The sequence below is a fragment of the Lutra lutra genome, chromosome 3, assembly GCF_902655055.1.
Source record: "Lutra lutra chromosome 3, mLutLut1.2, whole genome shotgun sequence".
NCBI lineage: Eukaryota > Metazoa > Chordata > Mammalia > Carnivora > Mustelidae > Lutra > Lutra lutra.
In genome coordinates, this window is record NC_062280.1 from 119322604 (window position 1) to 119346525 (window position 23922).

General features: G+C 43.9%; 1 protein-coding gene across 1 annotated transcript in view; it reads right to left on the reverse strand.

Moving 5' to 3' along the window:
* The window catches only part of LATS2 (large tumor suppressor kinase 2), a 75095-nt gene extending 51425 nt beyond the window's left edge, over positions 1-23670 (reverse strand). Inside the window, exons 1-2 of the mRNA XM_047722881.1 lie at positions 23436-23670; positions 10000-10551 (exon numbers count right to left, since the gene is read on the reverse strand). Coding sequence (XP_047578837.1) covers positions 10000-10341 — 342 coding nt within the window. The 5' untranslated portion in view covers positions 10342-10551; positions 23436-23670. The remainder of the gene's footprint in view (positions 1-9999; positions 10552-23435) is intronic.
* Between the last annotated feature and the right edge of the window lie 252 nt (positions 23671-23922).

Consider the following 23922-nt stretch of genomic DNA (forward strand, 5'->3'; position numbering starts at 1 on the left):
ATATGTTAATTTTTAAAATTAACATATAGTATATTATTAGCCCCAGGGATACAGGTCTGTGAATCGTCAGGCTTACACACTTTACAGCACTCACCATAGCACATACCCTCCCCTGTGTCCATAACCCAACCACCCTCTCCCTACCCGCCTCCCCCTGGCAACCCTCCATTTGTTTTGTGAGATTCTTTTATGGTTTGTCTCCATCCGATCTCATCTTTTTTCATTTTTTCCTTCCCTACCCCCCAAACACCCCACCTTGCCTCTCAAATTCCTCATATCAGGGAGATCATTTAATTGTCTTTCTCTGATTGACTTATTTCGCTCAGCATAATACCCTCTAGTTCCATCCACGGTGTTGCAAATGGCAAGATTTCATTACTTTTGATGGCTGCATAGTATTCCATCGTATATCTATACCACAGCTTCTTCATCTATTCATCTGTTGATGGACATCTAGGTTCTTTATACATTAATTAATTGAATTTAAGTAAAATAAAATTTTTTTAAAAAACAATAAAGAAATCCAAGATGAGTAAATCATAATATAAAAAATTGCACGATGAACTTATTTTACATTAAACTTGAGAACCATGAGCTTCCGGTAACTGAATTTTAATGCCAAAGTAAGAAGCAGCTGGGTAGTGACTATGATAATGGAGGTGGCTTTTTTGTTGTTAAGTTTGAAATTTATAATAACTGTATTACAAGTAGCTTAAAAGAGATTGTTGTTAAAGGACATAAAAGGTAGGCACACCCAGGTGGCTCAGTTGGTTCAGTGTCTGTCTTTGGCTCAGGTCATGATCCCAGAATCCTGAGATCAGCCTCATGTTGGGCTCCCTGCTCATCGGGGAGCCTGCTTCTCCCTCTGCCCACCACTCCCTCTGCTTGTGTGCTCTCACTCAAATAAATAAATAAAATTTAAAAAATAAATAAAGGACAAAAAAACCCTCAATGTCCTTGTTGGGTATTTCACTTCTCTTTACATCCCTAAATGGGTTGGCAATGACAGAAACAGTGTAAGGAGCCCTTAAAGAGACTGCAGGCAAACATAAGGCTCAGATCTTAGAGGCACTTCTCAGGGCCGACTCTATCAAGTTCAATGCAGAGCTGAGGTCCCTGGCTGCCCCTTAGTCACCATCCGGGACCTGTTAGGAAGGGCTCTTACCCAGGGCCCACTCCTCACCAAATGAATTCAATCGCTGGTGCTGGCTTCGGTGGCAGTATTTTTCCAACACGTCCCAGGTTGGAAAATCACTGGGTGCAAGAAAAGGAGGAACAAATAATTGTTCCAAAACCTTCTCTAGCACTTACAGTATCTGCCTATGCAGCACTTCGAAGGGGGAAAGCACTACACTATAGAATATATTAAAAATGTTCATTAATCACCTATGAGGATGGCAAGAGCCATCGAATGGCCACAACCATATATATAAGAGCAAATAATCATTTAGGTAGAAAACTGCTCAGTGTGAATAATAGGTATTAAACAATATTTGTGATCTCCAATATTTTCCACATTATGGCACATACAGAAAATATTAATAGTTGTACTGCATGTTTGGATTAAGGTAGAAGGTTGCTCAAAGAGGAGGCCAGAGCTGGCTTCCTAAGGGCAGCCAGAACCAACGCCTCAGCAACTCGTAACCCATCATTCCTAAACACCAGCCAGGGCGCTCAGTTCTGCACACCAAATATTCTGGGGAACAAAGCAAGCTGAATGTCCGGACAGTGCTGCTCCTGGGGCTGTTATGGCTTGTCCTCCCCAGAGGGCAGGCCTTGCCTACCTGTCTGCCAATGACTCTCTTGCAAATCCTCTAGGACTGCAAAATCCTGTGTTGGCCCAGAGATGTACCAGGCACAAATGTAAACCACTCAGAGAAAAGACGTTCCTCAGAAGATGCATTTTGGTCTTGATGTACTAGACTTTGCATTGTATTTTAAGAGGAAAATGGATCCAGTCTCAGACACTTAGAGCCCCCCTCAAAATATGAGTTTCCTGCTACTTAAAACTGAAGAGCTATCACCACTTTTTTACTACCACATACTTATTGCCACAATTAAGAATACAGAACAAACTACCAAACTGACAAACAGATGTGTTGTTTCGTAGTAGCAGTATTCATTGCTGGCAGGGTTGGAAATACAGAGGCAATTTTAAAATTTTCGAAAGAAACTTGGCAAATTAAAACTGTAAAAATGCTCTTATCGTTTGTCTTAGTAATTCCACTTCTAAAATTTATTCTAAGTAAATCAGTGATATCTATAAAGATGTAGAGGGATGTTCATCACAGTATTTAATTAAACAAGAAGGCCATCAGACGGAGGTGATTCTAAGATCTTATGCCTATGTACACAAACCAAACCTAAGTCTGTAATGCCTGGAGGCTAAAAATCAAAACCTAAGGACAACCAATCATAAACAGCTACCAGGCTTTCCCAAATAAGGTAACCACTTAAGGTGTAGACATTGGAATCATTTTCTCACTTTGCTTCTGCCTCTGCTCTCTGAAAGTCTTTCCCTGAGCGATTGTGAGTAGACTGCTCCTAATCACTTCTGGTTTGGAATCATTTTTGCTCAGATAAACTTAACAATGTGCTTCAGTTTACCTCCTAACTCCAGTTACATATAATATGTATAATAAGTTATAGAACTACTATTTGAACAATGAAATACAATACAGGCATTAAAAATGTTTATAGCAAAACATTTATCCCTTCATTCATATATCAGATGTTTTTGAGAATTTGCAAAGTTTTAGGTACTAGAGAACGATGACCAGAACAAAGCCACTGCCCTAATGGGGATTAAATCTAAAGAGAGAAATGGATATTACAAGAAATACACAACTAAACACTTAGTAACAAATTCTGATAAATGCTATGAAAGGAAATTTCTATGAGAGAGAATAAAACAGAGGCATCTGGTCTAGACTAGGGAGGGTCAGAAAATGCTTTTCTGAATCCAGGAGAGCAAGACAAGCCTTCCAAGAAGAGTAGGCATTATCCAGGCAAGAAAGGGCCAGTGCTGAGAAGAGGAAAGGCCTAAAGAGGGAGGGTCAGAGCACCAACTGCCAGAAAAGGGGTGCCACCTGAGGCTGTGGGATGGAACTCGCCTTCAGGCCAGGAGCTTCATCCAAGTGCAGTGGAAAGGTTTCCAGAAGGAAATGACAGTACCTTTTCCTTTTTAGAATGATCACTCAGAACGTTCTATGCAAGGAACATAGGAGAGGAGCCAGGAGGAAGGGCAACGTCAGTGAGCAAAGGTAGAGAGGCTTGGCAGGTGGGGGGACCAGGACTCAGAAGTGCACTGGAAGAGAACTGATTGGTCTTGATGTTAGATAAGGAGAGTGAGAAGGGCCATATTATACATGTATATTTTTTATAAAGGAAGAGGTGGGATCATACCCCATATTCTGCCTTTTCTACCTGTTACCTGGCACAGCTCTCCTCACTTTCCTTAATTTCCTTTAATTAGAAAAAAAGCTGGCCACTTTTATATCAGAAGTTCAGAGTGGTCTCATTTGAGCTGACAGAATTATAGGCAATTTTTATTTTTTTATACGTTTCTATATTTTGCAAACTTACACAATGAACACATATTCCTTTGATAACTAGAAGGGAGCCACAGGGTGGGGGGAGGGTATGACACAAAGGTATGATGTGACTGTGTCTTGTCAAATTAATTTTAAATATACTACTTTAACAAAGTATACAGTTTATCTTTTGGCAAGGCCAGATTTAATTTGAAAAGCTAAAAAAAAAAAAAAAAGGTGGGGGGCGGGGGGGGGAGACAAGGAACTGCTACACCCAAAAGCCATTGTAATACAGTTTCCTGTTACATTACTGGCATTCCTAAACTTAAGTGTTTCTTTTTTCCTTCTCCTCTTATGAATATTTCAGGGCAATACCCAGTGTTCGGTAATACTGAAAAGTCGTTCCCTTTCCAGAATAAGGGAGGAGGAGGAAATGTACTGGTTATCTAAACCTTTTCTACTTTTTTCATTAGCAAACTACCTGTACTCCAGAGAATGAATCCTGAGGCAGGATCCTGACACCAGGTTAAAGGAACAGCACTTCAGTGTTAACATTTCTCTAGGTCACTGTCTAGAGCTTTCCTGATGTCAACTGCTTGAGCTAAACATACAAAGAGGCTTCGTGCTGTCTCTCTCCTAAAGTCTGACAAATCAGCAATGGCATGTACGTGGGCCAGCGCAGGGAACCATCTGGGCAAAGTTTTCCAGAGGCACGCACAGCGGGTGTGCAAATCCCCACCACGCACACAGCAGGTGAGCCACACCTGGGGCCCTGCGCTCATGAGGACACATCTGGACACACTGTGGACATAGCACCCGGAGGCCTGCGCACCACAGGGCAAGTGCGACGACAGCACGACCACCTGTCCACACACGGCTGGCTTCAAGCGTCCAGTGCCCTAGACATACGGAACACTGGAAGGCTGTATAGGAACAGTTCAAATCCAGGTGTAAGAATCAAGACCCTGCAGTAAGAAAGAAGGAGTCAAACCATAACAGGTGCCCAAATCCACGCCAGGGAAGATGGATGCCGACACTGCCAGCCAACAGAATAATGTCTGAAGAAGCTCCCCAAACAAATGAAGCAGAGGTGCGAGCAGGAGGAGACTGTGCTATGCATCTGAGACAGGTGCACAGGGGAGGAGTGGGTGGGACACCCCTGGAAAGGACCAGGCAGGGCCTGTGGTGAGGGGGCCTGGGGACTGGAAGTGCTGAGCAAGTGCCACCCGCCCATGCAAGCGAGAGGACATGAGGGAAAGGACAGGACCAACTCACGGAGAAGAAAATCCCACCAGGACAGGGTGTACATCAGCAAACACAGAAACTGGCCAGCAACCCACACAGTGCAAGTTAAAGACAGAGACCTGCATGGCCACATTAAGGGAGCACTGAAGTCTTTCAAGTGTGTGTAACGAGTAGGTCTAACCCTTACTGAAGACGCAAGGTCAAGACCTGGGGGTTGGGGGAAGGGGCGTGCAGAGAAGAGCTTGAGTCACCTGCCTGACCACCTAAGCCACAGTTTCCTCTGCAATACTCGGGTAAGGACTGGGATCCATCTCAAATGCTTTCTGTGTAGTTTCAATAATGAGGCTATGGGTGCAAGTGCTTATTCGAACAGTACTTGGCACAAGAGGTTGCTGCCAACACCAGTGTCTGTCCTTCCTCTGTGAGATTCACAGGCCCCAGCAGGCCTCACCTCTCTGCAGTGCTATTTCCTTTGGCAAAAGGACCTGGGTTGAAGAATAACTTGTAAGATGGGTTGAGAAACTTGATTTTTCTGTACTTTTTGGTTTGAGAATGCCAAGAAATTCACTCCCTTTCCTATTAACCAAACTACCTGAAATTTATTTGTTGTTCTGACCATTATTCTCATGAAGCATGCCTCTGAATATACATCCTGACCATCAGCTTTTTCCTTAGGCCAAATTTGGCGTAATAAATCAATCTGTTTGTTTACATTTCTTCCTACCTTCACTCCAATAATGATTTAAGTCATTTAAACATTCACAATAAAGTGAGGAAAAATTGGATTAAGTCAGGATTAGGAAAATTATGCTAACACAGGACTGAAAGAATGTAGCTATGACAGGCCAGAGCCCTAAGAAGTCTTAAAGCTGCCACAGACTTGGCACCTCTCACAGCAGATCAATGAGGGAGCCTCATGAAGGTCAGGATATGGGTTGTCCAAGGAGAAATAGCACATGCTAATTCCTCAAGAGAAGCAAAAAACATTTCTCAGTATTCACATCTGAAAGGCAGTTCTCACCTAAGTCGGCCTCTAAGAGGCACAAACTGATAAAATGCTTAGCTATTCTGAAGACTGCAGGAGGTACTACTGAATAGGATCCTTGCCATCTCTAGACCCCTATGCCAGCCATCCATCCCTGCACCCTGAGAAGCCCCAAGTATGGTGAGCCTGTCCCAACAGCACCCTTACACCTGTTAACCCAATGCAATTCAGTGAGAGGACTCAAGTCATATGCTTTCAAGAAGCAGACAACGTCATCGCAAAATCAAAGTAATGGTTTTTTTTTAGCATGTTTATTTATTTATTTGGCAGAGAGAGAGAGCACGAGTAGGGAGAGCAGGAAAGAGAGAAGCAGATTCCCTGCTGAGCAGGAAGCCCGATGTGGGACTTGACCCCAGAACTCTGAGATTATGACCTGAACCAAAGACAAACACTTAACCAAAAAAGCCACCCACGCACCCCTAATTAGTAGTTTTTAAAACTTTGTCAGGAAGAAAAAGAGGGAAAACCTGGTAATATGATCACCTGAAACCACTAAGAGTAAGAGAAAAAGTGAAACTAAGTTTTATAAGATAAAGTAAAAGCTAAATTTAAATTATTACCTATGTCAGTATGAAGAGTATCCGAATGATAAAAAAAATATGACACTTATAACCAAAACACTTATCATTCCAAGTCCTTTAATCTGTCTTTAAAGAATAGCTCCTTCCATAAGGAATATTAATCCACTGGCCTTTTTTTTCCTGTAGAAATTTTCATTAAGTCTTTAGTAATGTATATGCGAAAATATTTTAGACGCTGCATCATTTGACATTTACACTATATCACTACACAGAAAATACTTAAGTCTTTTACTTTTCCTAGAAATTTACATTAAAAATATTGTAATTAAAAATATACCCCGGTGGGGGCTGGAGCGCCTGGTTGGCTCAGTCAGGTGAGTGTCATACTCTTGGTTTTAGCGCAGGTCATGATTGTGAGACTGAGCCCTGAGTTGGCTTCACGCTCAGTGGGGAGTCCGCTGGAGATTCTCTCCCTCGACATCCGCCCCTCCCTTCTGTGCTCTCTCTCATGCACATGCTGTCTAAAAATAAATAAGTAAATCTTAAAAAATACACACACACACACACACCCCCCTAGGGGTTCCTGGCTGGCTCAGTTGGAAGGGCATGCAACTCCTGAATTCAGAGTGTTGAGTTCAAGCCCCACGTTGGGCATAGAGATTACTTAAATTAAAAAAAATAATAATAAATAGCCTGGGTTAATTACTTAAATTAAAAAATAATAAAAAAAAATAGTCGGTTAAGACTCTGCCTTTGGCTTAGGTCGTGATCCCAGGGTCCTGGGATCAAGCCCCACTTTGGGCTCTCTGCTCAGCAGGGAGCCTGCTTCCTTCCTCTGCCTGCCTCTCTGCCTACTTGTCATCTCTGTCAAATAAATAAATAAAATCTTTAAAAAAAAATACACCCATCCATGCTAGTTACATGGGTGTGATTCACTGGGTGAAGTTCACTGAGCTGTCCACTTAGGATCCTATCATATACTGTTCTTACGGAAATTTTATTTTATTTAGATTTATTTATTATTTGAGAGAGAGAGAGAGAGAGCATGAGAGAGGAGGAGGGTCAGAGGGAGAAGCAGACTCCCTGCAGATCAGGGAGATGGATGCAGGACTCAATACTGGGACTCCAGGATTGTGACCTGAGCCGAAGGCAGTCACTCTACCAACTGAGCCACCCAGGCACCCTCTTATGTAAATTTTATTCTAATAAAAAGTTTAAAAGAAAACACTCATAAACATTCAAGTAAATATTTTCAGTAAGCCTCAGGTCAAATAAAGTGGGAAAAAATGTATAAACGTGTATATGCAATGGATAAAATAGGGCATACAAAAGTGTGTATCACTGGTAAGACCTTGAGAAAACATGGAGTTTACTACCATTCTGATTAATATTAGGGTTAAGAATGACAAAGTATGGGGTGCCTGGGTGGCTCAGTGGGTTAAAGCCTCTGCCTTCGGCCCAGGTCATGATCTTGGGGTCCTGGGATTGAGCCCCGCGCCCAGCTCTCTGCTCCGCAGGAAGCCTGCTTCTCCCACTCTCTCTGCCTGCTTCTCTGCCTACTTGTGATCTCTCTGTCAAATAAATAAATAAAATCTTAAAAAAAAAAAAAGAATGACAAAGTACAAGAAAATAAAACTGAAGCTAAATTAAAAGGCAATAGAGGAGGAAATAAAGGAAACTGAAAAGCTGCAACACTAGGTACTCTGTACCTATTATATTGGATCTGATAATCTGCTTTATTGAAGACCCACACAACTCTAGAGGTACTATTGATTATTTCCACTCCCATTATTCAGGTTCTCATAATGACGTTCTGACCAGAATTCTCTGAAAGCAAATGCACCCTGTATACAGACCCAAACTGGAGCGTTAGGCTGAAGGCAGAGGTTTTTACTTTATAAAGTAACACTATACACCAAAGCGACTGAATCACTTCAGGAGCATTAGGTATGACAAATGAAGTCCTTCCTGCTATCAATTAACATAAATTAAATGTTGATGGGAACTTCACTGGTGTCATGATCCTTAATTTTACTATATTTGTATTTTACTGTCTTGGATACAGCACCAGCTTCATTATTTCTTGTACTGTAATTATCACTAATGGATTTCACTATAATGAGATCCCACCTGTATTTGGGCTTATTTGCTTCACTTGTTTCTTTTTATCAGAGCTGAAACACAACTGCAAAGAACACCTTGCTCTGATTACCTCTTTTGTTTGCAAGTGATTTATAGAAGATTTTAGGCTTTGCTGTTGGTTTTCAAGTCTCTGCAATCTTACTCTAGTATTTCCCCCAGACTGCTCCTTCCTACTTTCAAAACCATCAAGTTCTGTTTGTCAAGGGATAGCACTTGGCAGCGTATTTAACTTCATATTTTCACAATGAGAAAGGTCATGCCTCTGCTGTCAGCTTCCACTGCTAAAACACTCTGCACCACATTATTCATGATCCTATGCTTTAGAAAAGCAACTCTCAACACAACAATGCTTGATTCACACGAGTTAATCCCAGTATATCCCAAAGTGTCAAGGCAGTGCCCTGCAAAATAGCACGATTAATTTCACAAACATATCATCTGAGAAATATAAATTCTCTAGTTAAATTCTATGGTAATCAACTACAACAAGAAGGTTGAGATAGCTTTTGAAAATAAAAGAGGGTATTGTTAGCCTTTTCCTGTGACTATGAGGCCAGGAGTAGGTAATTAGGTTCTTCCTAAGAAACTACAAGTGCTCAAGCCGTCTTGATGTGCTTTGAACATGAAATCTTACTAATTTTCCAAGGCAACAAAAATACCTAGCTTACTTCCATTTTCATGCAACTGAGACTTTTAAGATGACAGCTGGTAACAGAGCATTAGCTTTCAGAAGTCTTTTTTTTTTTTAGAAGTCCTTTTGTAAGACAATTACATTTTTACCAGTTAGATTTTACTAAATGCATTTTTATGTGGTTAGAAACCAGTTCCATTTTACATGGTCCAACCCCTCAACCTGGGTTTTACGTGGCTATGTGAGTCCTTACAGCATCACAAATGTATAGAGAAAAGTTGTGTATTTATATATTATTGTCACCTCCATTAATGTGTCCCTGATCTTGAAAGCAATTGAGAAGTCAGACTACGTTGCTTGATCATTTCCTTAACATAGTTATGTCTCCTAAACAGTATACATACTGTTTTTCAAAACAGGAGAAAAAAGAGTTTAAGAAGAGCCAAACCATGTTAATCAACCTTTCCCTTAGCTAAGTTAAATGACTGCACAAACTAAAAACAAGGGAAGCCACTATCTTCCCCATCACAGCTCAGAATAAGCCCAAATAAACCACAAAGACAGGGCTAAGTGTGAAAGCCCTTCTCAACTTCACAAGGACAGAACAGAAAAGACACATGGTACAATTTCAGTAGAGTTCGGAAATGTCTAGATTTTGCCTGTAAAGGAAAAGCGGCCAAAAAGACCGTTCTGGGGAGAAGATGGAAAAAAAATGCAATGGCACACCAGAAGGGCCTCTGGTTTTGACCCAGAAACACTTCTCTTCGGAAGCAATTCAGAGCCTTCAAGTGCAAGCACAGGATCCTTGGCTGTCTCCCCTGCACTCTGCGGGACTACTTACTGTTAAATGCCAGGGCAGGAGCCTGGGGAGGTTACACCCACCTGGTCACATCCCGCGTTCACCAGTTCCTGCAGCATCTGTCGGTTTACTTCTGCCGCTGCGGAAGTGCTGGATTCGTTAGCAAAAGGCAACAGGGAGTATCTGATTTCTCTCAAAGCTTTCTGGTAAGGTCCAAACTTTGGGGTAGCTCTCATCTGCTGCTGTTGCCTGGCAGCATCCTTGCCCCCCACGACTTTGGTGGCCAGGGAAGCATCACTGTTTGGTCCCACAGGCAGCCCCTGAGTGGAAGACTTGGACGGCTGCTTTAAGCCCTCTCGAATCTCCTGCAGTCGCTGGCGGCTATTTCCAGAATAAGTTGTGGCAGGAAAAGTCTTTGGCCTCATTGTTAGTCCAGTTTCCTTTTACCATAAATACTATCTTCGTAAAGTGTTTTATTATTTAAAAAAAAAAAAAAAAACTGTCAACAGTATCAGTTAGTTGTAAACATACTTTCAAAACAATTGCCTTTTGAAAATCTTCTTTCCTTCAACTTCTGTAGTTCCTATAGAGAACCTAAAATTTTCCAGAGTCTTCATTTTGAAGATCATCGCTATCTGAAAAAGAAAATTGAAAGAACATACTCATTTGTGGCTTTCACATACTGTTAACAATACTTTTCAGAAACGGACAATGATCTTGAAAAAATTCCACTTGTTCCACTTGGAAGGATTAAGAAAGAACATATCACCTCTCAGAAATGATTTAAAAAAAAAAAGTGTTCAGCTTTGGTTGGCACACATAACATCTAGGGCTGTCCCAAGATGCTTCCTGTAATATGTAATCTGCAATAAAGTAAATCTCCACAAGCTCGTACTGACTTAGAAATATTTAACTCAGGTCAGAGCAGAAAGTAGTTTTAACAGTTGATAGCTCATTTAAAATAATTCACTATAATATAATTTCATTTTGAAATTCACAGCTTGAGTATATCGGGTTAAACTTTCTATATGAGGTCTTGGATTTCTGCTTGTTCCTAATAACCAACCACTCAACTCATGAGCCACACCTTTGTCTCTTATCTCCATGATTTCATTAACCTACTCTCCCACCCAAACCTGTGGTCCTTCCATGTCTTTAGAAATTATTCCTTAGAGGGCACCTGGGTGGCTCAGTGAGTTAAGCCTCTACCTTCGGCTCAGGTCATGATATCAGGGTCCTAGGATGGAGCCCCGCATCAGGCTCTCTGCTCAGCGGGGAGCCTGCTTCCGCCCCCTCCCAACCCCTTTGCCTGCCTCTGCCTACTTGTGATCTCTGTCAAATAAAATCTTTAAAAAAAAAAAAAAAGAAAGAAAGAAAGAAAGAAATTATTCCTTAGAAAGCCCTCCCAAGCCTCCTGGAAGATACCACAAAATTCATCACATTAAAGGTGTCCTAATATTGGAACTGAAAGCAGTTCTAACACAACATGCTATGAGATTCTGAAGGTAATTACTCCCTTGTTTTTTTACAAAGTGGTCACGTTCTTATCAGCACTGTGGCCTAAATACCTTTCTTGTAGAAACTGATATTTACATGAAAGGGGACTGGTAAAAGCATGTGGGTGATTTCTTTCTCAGGGTACACTATGACCATACTAACGAGGGGTTGTTTCAGTAAGTTATTCATATAGATCACCTATGACTTTGGCATGGAAACAACTTCTACATGTAGAAATAGGGACAACAAAGCCATTTTTTGATAGTGAATTACACCTACCCCAGGCCTAATTCACTATGTTGTTCTTGCATTCAGAAAACAAAATGGAGCCCAACACGATACTGCCCTTAGCAGCCAGCTCTCCTGGACGCAGGATCTAGCTCATTTGGTGACTGGGTGACCTTGGACAAGTCCTTTAACTTCCCTCACCCTCCCTGGGTGAAACAAATGACACCATTTAGTCAGAGGGCAATGGTGAGCTGAGTAAGACCATGCATGTAACCGGCTCAGTAGCACCTGGAACTCTTTGGTAAACAATGTTTTCTACTACTTGTGTTATTATTATCTGTGTAATTAGCTGTCATCACCAGAGCACCGATGCCCACTGGTGGTAAAAGCACAGACCTGCGGCAATGCCTCTGGGCTCACACCTGAAGCTCTAGGGGCCCCTCTCTCTCCCTGTTTCTCTTCTTCTGCCCTCACTCATTTCACTCCTTTTTACCAACAGAACAATGAGCCAACTGTAAAGGAGATGCATTTTGTATTTTAATGAACAAAGAAAAACCAATTAAAAAAAGAGCAGTCTTTTAAAACCACAGGGCGAAGGGGATGATCTGGACTTTCTGTTTCAGTAAGGAATTTCAGAACTGTAAAATGGAAATCTGCTTCACAGACTTCGTCATGTAAAAGGAAAAATGATTGCTAATATTTGTCCAGTATCCACTATGTGCCAGGCTCTAAGAGCTCTATGTGAATTTACTTATTACATAGATCTATTTCAAATCATATATGACTGTAAATTTGAAGAAATGACATTAAAATTACTATTCTTTTCTTAGAGGTGGGAAGATGGGAGGTCTTAAAAAGTTCAAACTATTGTTCTCAATGACAGGGAAGATTCTATTTAGAAAGTAAGAAGCAGACTAAATACATTTTTCAACATGAAATCCCTATTTTAATATACATCTAACACAGTAAAGTCACCAAAATGACTGTTTTAAGACTATGCAGACAGTGAACAATTAGATCCAAGAACTGCTGAGATTTCCCTGGGGCCTGGACCAGAGTGTTGGCGGGGGGCCAGAAGCCCAGAGCTCTGCTTAATTGGTGTAAAATGGGGCATATTGCAACCACACTCATTTTCAGTGACTTTGTGGTCTAAGCATCTGTTTTGAAATACCTAAATTTCTAAAACCATGAATTCCCATTCCAGCAAAAATACAGAGATTCTCAAGGAGCTGCCAAGCACGTATGGAGTATGGAGGATCCTGAGTGACTCGTTATGTCTTAGAACAGACAGAAGAGTTCTAACTTTTCCTGTGGGAATTTACACAAATCACTTTGTTTCTAATCTCTAGGGTCTTCTCCCCCCCCCTTTTTTGGAAAACTGAAATACACAAGACATAAATCATCCTACCTTCACAATAAATCATCAGGGAGGGTTTCTTTGCATCAAAATATACTCACCCTTCCTATACCATCTACTCATCTATGTGCCATGCACCCACCTACCCACCTTGCAAAACATTCATCAGAAGCCTACTAAGTCTCAGGCACTGCCAGTACAAATAAAAGCAAAATCCAACCTTCAGCAAGGGGAGGGTGAAGTAGCCAAATAAACAGCTTCAAAGGAAAAGAGATGCCCAAGAGGAGGGGGAAAAATCATCTAACAAGTGGGAGAATAAAGGAGAAAGACAGAAAAAGCTCCGAAGTACAGATAACTGAATCTAAGTGTAGGAACAATGGAATTCCAGCCAAGGGGAAAGGCAGATGCAAAGGAGCAGAGGAACAGGCCCCAGCCCTCACATTTACATCTGGATGGCAAAGGCTTTCCCAGGAGAGTTCGGGAGGGAGGAGGGATGAAAGGGTGGGTGTCATACAGGGTCCCAGCAGGACCTTCGAGGCCATGTTAATTGTCTGGATTCCTTGCAGATGGTGGCAAGTCATTGTCTGCGGTTAAGCTAAGGAGTGACGTGGCCAAAAGTGCCCTTAAAGAGGAGTCTGGAAGCCAACTGGAAGGTGGACTGCAAGGGACAACTGCAACATACCAGGTGCGTAAGGAATGCCTGGGTGAGGGGCAGCAGTACCAGGGAGGGAGGAGAGAGGGTTTCAGGAGCTAGATACACCTTGGCCAGACACGCTGGGCTTAGTCTAGCCTCAAAGACTTCAGTGAGAGCCATCAGCTCTCAAGGGGAACACTCGCCTAGCTAGGGAGCTCTCAGCTCAGCCACAAGAAGGAGTGGTTAGGTAAGTGAGTGGAGAGCTCATATCCCTCCCAACTGGCATGACTCAGAAGAGAAGCCTCATTTTACCGTCAAGTGATATTAGCAAACTGAAGAGAAGCTACAAAGCTGCTTTGCACTCAGCTAAGGAAGGGCAAGGGTCACAGGAGACAGTCCACACTGAAGAAAAAAGAGCTGTGAGAATGCCCAATCCAAGATGTGGAGGCGTCCCTCCTGCCCCACCACACCAGCAGAGAGAAGGGGAGCCAGGCACAGGTGAAAGAGGCCCTGGTGGGTCAAGGCTTAAAAGCTGTCTGGAATTTACTGTAAAAATACAAAGTTGCTGAAAGCTGGGGAAGAAGTCAGTCTTTTGGGGGGGTCAGGGGGAGGGCTGTTTTCATTTAAGTTGAACATATATTTCTTAAGGTGCACAAATCATAATAAGATCAATGAATGTTTCCAAAGAACACACCCTTGTAAATATTATCTAGATCAAGGAGTGTGTCATTACAGCCCAGAAGGCCCAGGCCCCCCACAGACCAATGCCCCAGGGGGAATCGCCTTCACTACTTCTAACACCAAGGATTAGTCCGACTGGTTTTTGAACTTTATATCCATGGAATAACGTGGTGTACTCTTCATATCTAGCTTATTTTGGTCGACACTGGTTATTCATACAGTGATATGCAGCAAGAATTTGCCATTCTTCAAGGCTGAGTAATATTCCATTGTATGAATGTACTTGTTTATCCATTCTGCCACTGAAGGACATCTGGGTTATTCCCAGTCTAATATGCTTTTGCAAACTGTGCTGCTGCTGAATGGCTGCTGGAGCCCACATGGCTCCGGCCCTAGAACTATGAGGGGTTGAGGAGGGAGTGGTCAGCTCTGAGACACTGATTCTACCACCATATCCAATACTTGCTGTGTAGTTATTGGCAGAGCCCTAGTGGTTCATGTGGTACCTTTGTGGGACTATAAAAAGGTACCCCTTCCTCAAGTAAATTGTTACTATATTATTGTACAACATGGGCAACTCCTGCCCTGGGGAGCTTTCCAGAGCTCTGTGGACAGTGGCCTGGCACACTCTGAAACATACCGATGCCACATGTCACAATCTATCACACAAATGTGCGTGCGTGCACACACACACACACAACATACACCCCCCAGGGAGCGGGGCAGGTAAAGTCTGAATCACAAGGAGGGTGGGAACTGGACCTCTGAGGCAGGTAACAGAGGAGTGATCATGTGTACTCTTCAGAATGGGTGCACGACATGCACGCCATGTGGCTTTATGCGCAGAGGTGACTCTCTACTGCTGCACGAGTATTCTGTGAGTAGCCCAGAGTCTCCACATTGGCTACTCATGCCCTATTTAAGTGAGCATTCGTATCACATGAAGTACACCCTTTTACACATAAGGCCCTTGAACAGTGCACAGCTCAAACACCCATACAAGGTGGCCTTGTAGTCTTAGAGAAGCAGAAAATAATGACCAGCCTCTGACTTTAAGAAGTTCACAGCTTAAGATCGGAGACAGACAAGAAGATCAATTACTCAGATAACGTGACAATAAAAGTCTACCCAAAGAATTATGGGGATTCGAAATAGAATAGTAGCTGGAAAACAGAAAGAAGTGGGTGATTCAACAGCTTAATAAGTAGAACACATAAGGGTCGATGATGTTCACTAGAGGACTGGTTTGAAAGGGGAGGCCAAGTTTCTGGTTTAGGAACCAGAGCCAATGGTAGTACCATTCTCTGGGCCAGGACAACCACTTGGACTATGACCATCAAGAAAGAAGCCTTGGTGGAGATGGAGAAGGGCACTTAACAGGAGGTAAGGACAGGTCTGGGGGAGACGGATTCAGAAGATGGCTGTTTCAGTGCAAAGGAAAAAGCAGCTGGAGGTGAGAAGCCTGGCTTCCACTCCCAGCTGGGGCACTTAGCTCCATGTGATCTGGGCAAGCACTTCATTCTCAGAGCTTCAATTTCCTGCTGGGTAACAAGCCTTTCTCTGTCTACTTGACAGGGCTGCTCTGAAGATCACAGGTAAAACTGCATGTGAGATCATTCTCATCAGTAATGCACAACACACTGGCCAATTATCAGAATTATTAAGAAGTTCAAGACTCAGAATCAGTTAGACAAAAAACAGCTTTTAATCAAGTCAAGAGACAAGACCAGGGCAAAGTCCAGATTGGTTTAGTGGAAAAGGAACCAAACTGAATGTAGAAATGTAGGTGAGTGACTCCTCTTTAAATGACTACTTGATAGCAATGCTTGAAAAGTTAAAGTATCTTCCTTTTTAAAAAAGAAAGCACGAAGAAAGAAAAAACTTAAGTGATTACACCTAATGTTTGAAACATGTGGCTGCAGCCCGGCCGGAGTTGGCCAGTTCTGAGCAGTACCTGAGCTTCAAGAAGCTGACTCCTCCCCAACCAGCCCGCATCAGGTTCAACCTGGATGACCTAGGGCAAGTTAACGGCAACAAATTCTTCCTTACCTCTGAAACTTAGCAAGACTATGCTTTCTGCTAGGAACAAATACCACTCCCAGTCTGGTTCACTTATATCTCTTACAATTCTCGGCTGAAAACCACCCCCTGCAGAAGGACCTCCCTGCCCACCCAAGCTCAGGAACCCTGGTGTCCACTAACAGCCCTGTCACAGTGTATAACAAATGACTGATGTGCCTGCTTCCATCTTGAGCCACTTCAACTGCAGGGTCTATGGGGCAGGAATATGCGTATCAGACCTGCACAAAGGCCCAAGAAGCATCTGTTGAATTAATACATGAAGTCACCTAGCACTCTGGGTCTGTTCCCTCCATCCTAACCAGGTGATAAACCCTGCCAGTGGGCTACAGACAGTAGAGAAGAGTGCCTGGCACAAGGCTGAGCACACGGAAGGCACTCAATAACCAGCAGTGCTCGTTTTCTGAAGTGTAAGATGTGGGCCCACCTGAAATGCTCCCCAGTGATGTTCACACGTAATTTATAGAGTTGCGTAACAGCAGATTATTCAGTCAGAAAAAGGAATGGAACTTTGACACAGGCTACAACATGGATGGACCTTGAAAATGTTATGCTAAGTGAAGTAAGCCACATAGAGGGACAAATACTGCACAATTCTGCTTCCATGAGGGGCCTAGAATATGCAACTTGAGAGAAACAAAGTAAAATGGAGACAACCACGGGCCAGGGGAATGGGGAGCTATTTAGTATGTACAGTTTCTTTTCGGATGATAAAAAAGCTCTAAGTATAGATTACGGCGATGACGGCAGTAACAATGTGAATGTACTTAATGCAGCTGAATTATACACTTATGAATGGTTAAAATGATAAATATATGTATATTTAACACTCATACAAAAATGGGGGAAAATCGTCTAACTATTCACATTTAGCTAACTGGTGTTTGAAGATTGGTTCCCTTGCTACACATAGTGACACGTGCAGAGACCAAACCTTGGGACAGGGTGCTGGCAGGAGGGCAAAATCCCCGCACAGAGTGCAGTCTAACCTGCCAGGTGCCACATAAGCCCTCCCACGCATGTGCCACCCAACAGCCAGGAGGCCAAAACATACGAGGCAGCAGCTTCCCAAGAGCAGCGGTCCAGAGATTCTTGGGAGTTTTAAGCACTCATGTGTCCCACAAACATTCCAGCTATAAAGGCAGCCGGCACAGGTGAGACCAGACATTTCTGTGTTGATGTCTGAATTGACGCAGAAGCCAAGAAATACCAAGTGGATGAGCCCTTAAACAGAATCTGGCTCAGCTTCTTTTCTTTCTGTTTCCCTCTCAACGATTTATTACAAAAATTTTCAAACATACAGAGAAGTCAAAAGAATGATTCCGTGACACCCCATTAACACACCGCTGGGGAAGCTCCTCTGTGCGGCAGGAGTGGGAGGTCACCGCCCACTCTTCTCATGTTCTTCTCATCTCCCACCCTCACTGAACAGGAAGTGCTGGTCCTGGGACCACCACAGGCATTGCCCCATGTCTTTTAGCGAATGCGTAAAATAGCACCTCTGGGCAAACTGTGTTCCTGCCTGAACAATCTGGAAAGCATGAAACTTTCCTTCAGTCTCATAAAAAATGTAAGTATTTTCTCAGCTTGAGACGTTGTATTTTAGGTTTTAGTTTGAAGACAGTTGGTTTCATGGCCAAATTATGAACTTATGAAAGAATTTTTCATGAGAATACTCACCAAAGATTGCAGCTGGAAATGAGGTACTCTGACACACCATTATATCATTTTAATAAGTTCTTTCATCAAGAATTTTCTAAATATGACCCTAAGGCCTCATGATTGTAGATTTTTAAACAAAGAGAGTATCAAGCAAAGTAAGTCTAATTTTGGAAATTCACTTGGCATCATCAATCAATTGAAATATACTTTAAAAGAAACTATAAGATACGAGAATTTTAAAACTATAATACAACTCACAAAACAGAAACACCTCATTTTCAAACCTGGAACTGAAATGACTACTTAGAATAGGTAGCTCATATAAAAATGTGAGAGCAGTACTTGAAGCATCCCTTAATTTGGCCCTCTCAAACCCAATTCCAATCCTAGAAGATGCTATCAGATGTTCATAAACTTTCATTCTAATTTCTGTTAGTGCTTTATGAACCCACACTGGATGCTAAACACATCAAGCCCCAACCACAGAATCAACCAAACCCATGTCTCCTGAAACCCACACTAATGACAAACACTGGCATTTTTTAAAACTATATTTCTTGGACCTAAAATTCCAGTTATTATTTAAATCATATCCTTACTATAATTAACTAGCAAAGTTGAAACTAAGTCAGGCAGACAGGTCAGGCTTCCAGCCAGACGCTGAATGTCAGAAACACAAACTACCACGCTGATGGACCTCTTCAGTACTGTCCAGGCCAGGAACCACGACAGGGGCTCCCCCTCATAATGAGGGTCTTTGAGGAAATCAATGCTTACATTCCTCTGGGGATCCAGGAAAACTCTCTAATAAATAGTGCAATCACAAGGCTGCAGTGGGTTTGGAAGTGCTATATGCCAAATACTTTGCTGGATATCATGAGGTCTCACCCAGGAAGAACAGGGTCTCATCTCTAAATAAGTTCACAATCTAGAGGAAAAACAAACCATCACGTTCTCTATTAGCTCTGTACCTGATATCTGTGGGATAAATATGTATGCATTATGAACAATGGCATAAAAAAATGAAGCCACAGAAGTTCACCCTCAAGATTACCACACAGAACGATCAGGTTATAGATAGATTTATTACCCATTATTTGCAGCATTCCTAACAGCAAGCAACTGTATGGGATGGGTCTCCTTATCTTCAACTCCTTACCCCAGTGTGGGTTTTCAGTCTTTAAGAAAGCATTGCTTCCTCTCCCTCCAAATTTCAGACATACACCAGTGAGGGAGTCAGAACACCCATCCCATTTGAGAGTCCCTGCTATGGACAGAGGTAATTATGTGACTATCCAAAGAATTCCAGTACATGTAGATTTTGGAGAAAATCTACTAGAGAAAGGATTGTTTCAGCAAAACTAGAAAGGCAAAAGGCTATGATTTGATGAAGGAAGTGTGAAACTATTCTTAGAGTCTGGAACTTCCTGTGAAAAGGCTCAAACATAGAAGAGAAAAATGAATGGGCAGATAATGTTGGGGAGGGGGCAGGTATTGTCTGGGTACATTTAATGAAAACACAAGAGTGAGACTTCTGAGGTAGGATGACATTAATTAGAAATGAAACCTGCTGATTCTTAGCATTCCTGATCAGGAAAACTGCTTGGAGGCAAGGAGGCCAATATTCCAGAGATCCACCCCATTCAAGAGCCAGCTTACATTCATAAGATCTTTACCATCCTTACTAATTTACAGGTTACAGAATCTACGCTATGCCACAAAAGAGCAAAGATTAGTTAACAATAACTATAAACCACAGCTACAAAATATGAGATTTTTTCACTTGTCCTCCAAAAATTTCCTATGAATGTTAAAGATTAGTACATGGGCAAAAACTATTTAATTAACTTAAGAAACCGTTTGTCACAATTAAGTTGACATGATCTAGATGGTAAGCGACATAAGGTTTTCATATAGTAAACAGTAAACATTAAATAATGTTAAATTTCTGTCCTAATTTTAGTATCACAACCACTATCTTTATTTCCAACACTACTTTGTTTGAATAACACTTCAAAAATGAAACTATAGATCAAATAGCATTAGCTTTAAAAATACGAGAGAACAGCTGACTTATTAAAACTGGTGGCCCAACGAGGGCTCCCTTCAAACACCAGGAGCCATTCACAGGTGCTGTGTAATAAAGCCCTGGCTCATACAGCAGTATCCACATAACACATAATGGGAACGGTGACCTCCGAACTTGCGCCACAGAGGCCCAGTTCTGTCCAGAGGAATTACTAAGCAATAGGCTTTTGTAAAAAAAAAAAAAAAAAAAAAAAAAAAATTAGATTCAGATAATTTTTTGAGCTAGAAGTCAGTCATTTTTGGGATTATCAAGCCCAACCCCTTCATTCTGCTGACCAGAATATTGTGCTCCCTTTTAAAGCAGATTTACAGTTAAGACAAAGTAAAGGCACTGAGTTGTGTTCTGTATTTCTCCAAGTCATTTTTTAAAAGTCAGTGGGGGCGGGGGGGGGGGGCGCCTGGGTGGCTCAGTGGGTTAAAGCCTCTGCCTTCGGCTCAGGTCATGATCTCAGGGTCCTGGGATCGAACCCCTCATCAGCTCAGCAGGGAGCCTGCTTCCCCCTCTCTCTGTGCCTGCCTCTCTGCCTACTTGTGATCTCTGTCAAATAAATAAATAAAATCTTAAAAAAAAAAAAAAAAGGGGCGCCTGGGTGGCTCAGTGGGTTAAGCCGCTGCCTTCGGCTCAGGTCATGATCTCAGGGTCCTGGGATCGAGTCCCACATCGGGCTCTCTGCTCAGCAAGAAGCCTGCTTCCCTCTCTCTCTCTCTCTCTGCCTTCCTCTCCGTCTACTTGTGATCTCTCTCTGTCAAATAAATAAATAAAATTTAAAAAAAAAAAAAAAAAAAAAGGAATCAGAGCCTTTAAAAATAAATAAATAAATAAATATTAAAAAAAAATTAAAAGTCAGTAGGGAATATTGTTTAGAAGTTTCTCATTATAATGATGAAATAAAATATAAAAGCAGCTTTTCAAAAACTGTGGTCTGGTTTACCTACTACAAAGCAGAACACCCCCTCTCCCTCCAAAAGCTTTCCCAAATCCTTCCTATGTGTTTATGGTGAATTTATCAGCTTCAACACCTGCCCCCCACTCCCACCCCCAACACACAGTGGGATTTAGAAGCCTAGGGCTGGCTATTTACAATGCAGCATTTAAAATAACAAGGCATCTTATTGTAAAAACATTCCCCTCCCACCAAAGGAAAGTCCCTCCCATCAACCCTGTGATTTGCTAAGGAAAGAAATATGTACAGTCCCAATTTACACTCAGGTCAAAATTATATCCAACTAGATGGAGAGGCTAGTTGAATCTTTGCAGTTCTAAAATTCCATGATATTAGTAATTCACCTTAATACTTTTGCACGAGGTCTTCTGTTTAGATACCAATTTAAATACCTTTACATTTTGAGATTTATTAAATGTTTGGCAATTTTTATTTCAAAGGAATGCTGGTGTACTCATTAAACAGTGTTCTATATACCTAGATAATGAGACCAAATTTTATAAGAGACTGAATAACATAGTATCTTGTTAATTATAATTTAAAACAGACTTTCTTAAACAGTCTGCATTCTCCTTTTGGAAGACTGTTCTGTTACTACCTTATTACTACAGCTGCTAAAGGAAAAAGTAAAAGATACAAGGCAGCTTAGTCTCTTGATTAAGCACTCAAAAATAGCGATCCATCATGGAGGGATTTATGCTGAGATTCAACTAACTATATAGAGCAAGATCTACTTAGTACAAATTTCCTAAAAATAAGCCACGAGTTGCTTTCTCCATTATTAAAGGAAGGCTCCTCACCTACTTATTTAAACAGAACACCTGTATAAAGACAACACACGTTTTGTGACTTTCCATTCAAATTTCAGTATGCTTAAGTTTCTTGGTAAAATGTGGGCCAACTTTCCTTTAAAAATGTAACATATTTGCCGAATACTTTGGGAAGAGATCTGTTTGGCCACTGAATTTTCATCTGCCAAATGTATAGCCTCTAGCTTAAGAGTACCGTTAAACAATTTTTAAGTCTAGATTACTATTAAGAGCCCGCTCACTTATGTCCTACATACATGTGGAAATGTAAAAGTTCTTAAGATTTTGTCATAATCTACAAATAAAACTACAAATAAATGTTCACGACTGTGATTGCAATAATAAAAAAAAAAAAAAGTTTCTCATTCGAAGGGCTCAGAACATCCAGGCAGCAGCCTAGGACACCCGGGCCCCCGAGCCTTCAGGTGAGTTTCACCTTCTTCTGGGGGTCTACCCTCCCCGCATTCCCCTAGGGCACCCGGGACTCGGAATCAACAAACGACAGGTTGGCTCCAGGCTTGCACTCCCGCCCAACCCCGAGAACCAGACTTCACCCTGAGAGAGATGCTCTCCCCGAAGTTCCGAAGGCAGGCTTGCGGAGAGATGATCGGCAAGACGCGAATTAACTCAGAATTCGCATCTCCGGAGTCCGGCAAGGGAACTAACTGCACGTGAGGTTGCATCAGAAAAGACAAGCTCCAGAAAGTCGGCTAAACTAGGGCGCAGGAAAGGCGTGTTATGCAACGGCCGCCGCTCTCACGGCCGCGAAAGTGTCCCTGAAGCTCGGGCTGCGCGACCCGCGAGGACCGGGAGGCAAACTTGGAGGGCTAGGAACGAGCGCCGGCCTGGCAACGCCGGGGGCTCCGTTGGCTGCACTGCCCGTGGGGGACGGGTGGGGCGGACGACCGCAAGACCAGCGGGGGCACGACGCCGCGGCCTGTGGGGGGACGACGGCATGGCCCGTGGCGGACGACCGTACGGCCTCGGTGGACGGCGGTGCAGCGGACGCTGGATCCGGACGCTGTTGGCCCCCAGCCGGCACGTCGCCCGGCCGGGTCTCGGGGTAAAAGCCCGTGGAGACTGGGTGCCCCTGGCGCGGACGGCCTCCCGGGACGCCCCTCTCGCCGCCCCCGGCCGGGCGGCTCCAACCCCCCCAGGAGCCCGGCCCCGGCTGCCCCGCGCACAACAAAGCGGCGGAGTCCCGCCGGCCGGGCGCTCGCTTCCAACTTCCCCGGCTCGGCGGACTCCGGACGGCCCGCGACGACGCGCCGCCAGCGGAGGCGGCTCCCGGCCCGGGCCGGGCGGGGGCCGTGGGGGCAGGGCGCAGGGCTCCGCTCGGGACAAACTTCCTCGGCCGCCCCGCTCCCCGCCCCTCGGCCGGGCCGGGCCGTCCCGCCGAGTCGGGCGCCCCTGCCGGAGCCGCGGCCCGCAGCGGCCCGAGGGTGGGCGCGGGGAGCCCCGGGGCCCCGCCGGCCCGCGGAAACTTCCAGCCGCCCCGCCTTGGCCCCTGGCCACACGCCCCCCGCCCCTGCCCCTTCACCTCCTGGGGCGCGGTCTACACCCTCCGGGGCGTCCTCGTCCGTGGCTCCGGGGCCTCGCGCGCCGGGGGACCGGGCGCCAGTGGCTGGAGCTGCTGCTGGCCCCACGGGTACGGGGGAGCCCCGGGCGGCGGCGGCGCGGGCGGCGGCTGCTCCATCTTCCCGGGGCGCTCACGCCGAGGTTCCAGCGCGCAGACCCAAGTGGGACATTCGCTACATTGTTGGCATTCCACGGGCGTCACGTGACCCCGCCTCCCGCGTCACTCTCGGCCGCATACCAGCCCGGGCGGGGCGCCTGCGGCCCTGGCTGCTCCGCGGCCGGCCCGCTCCGCCCCGCCGCCCTTTCCTCCCTCCCGGTCTCGGCCGCCCGCGCCCGCCGCCACCTGCCCGCGGCCTCCCCGCCGAGTGTTGCGGACCTTTTTGCTACTTTGTCAGCCGCCCCCAGCTGCAGTTATTGCCCCATGGACTGCACTGGTATAAAAGTTGGTA